The sequence below is a fragment of the Penaeus monodon genome, chromosome 32 (assembly GCF_015228065.2).
Source record: "Penaeus monodon isolate SGIC_2016 chromosome 32, NSTDA_Pmon_1, whole genome shotgun sequence".
Lineage (NCBI taxonomy): Eukaryota > Metazoa > Arthropoda > Malacostraca > Decapoda > Penaeidae > Penaeus > Penaeus monodon.
The window spans coordinates 18,415,064-18,415,878 of record NC_051417.1 but is presented as its reverse complement, the minus strand read 5'-3'; the positions used below and the strand labels follow the sequence as shown (position 1 = coordinate 18,415,878).

The 815-nt window shown below is 30.7% G+C and overlaps 1 protein-coding gene across 1 annotated transcript in view; it reads left to right on the top strand.

Annotated features, from left to right (window-relative positions):
* LOC119593704 (rho family-interacting cell polarization regulator 2-like) overlaps positions 1-815 on the top strand; it is a gene marked incomplete in the record, with an annotated part of 108,243 nt that overhangs the window by 96,372 nt on the left and 11,056 nt on the right. Inside the window, 1 exon segment of the mRNA XM_037942669.1 lies at positions 681-785. Coding sequence (XP_037798597.1) covers positions 681-785 — 105 coding nt within the window.

Below are 815 nucleotides of genomic sequence, written 5' to 3'. Positions count from 1 at the left end.
GTATAATCTTCAGGGACAATTATCCTTTTAACATGACCATACAGTTTTCATTTTATCAATATGATATTGGGGATCAAGCTTTTTAAGTATATATCTGTTAATGGATGTACCTTTTCAGGTTACCTCTTGCTCACTTGAATATATATTTTGCCTCCAGATCACCATTATTTACTTCTTTTACAAATACTTTGTTCAGAGGAAATCTCATAACAATTCTTAAAAGGAACTATCAATTTTTTGTTAGCCTCAGATAGAAAGGTTTGTTTATTTGAATAGATCATAGTGTTGATTTGTTACACATCATATATAAGAACTTATATAAGAAATACAGGTCTCATTCAAAGCACTGTCAATCTTAGTAGGAAATCTCAATAAATATAAATTTATTAGTTTTTCATCACTTAGAAGTTAAGTTTAAGTAGATTTCTGATGCAGGAAAATAAGGGAAAATTGCTGGGACAGTACCAGTTTAAGTCTCTTGAGCAGTCAGTGTTATAACATAATATTGAAGTATTATGAATAAGATTTACAAATATATGAAAAGTTGTTTATGTAAATAGCCTGATATTGATATTTTATATAATTATCTATTAGTTATCTTGAATATGTATAAATTTGTTACTTCAGCATAATTTAAAACAGAGAATATCAACTACTGACTATACCCTAAAACATTACAGCAAATAAAAGCAGCCGAGCGCTACCTCAAGAGGATAGAGTACCACCTGAGTAAGCTGGAAGATTTGCAAGACCAGTACACGCTGCACCAGAAACTGCGTGATGGGGTAAGATTCCCCATATGTATACATATATGC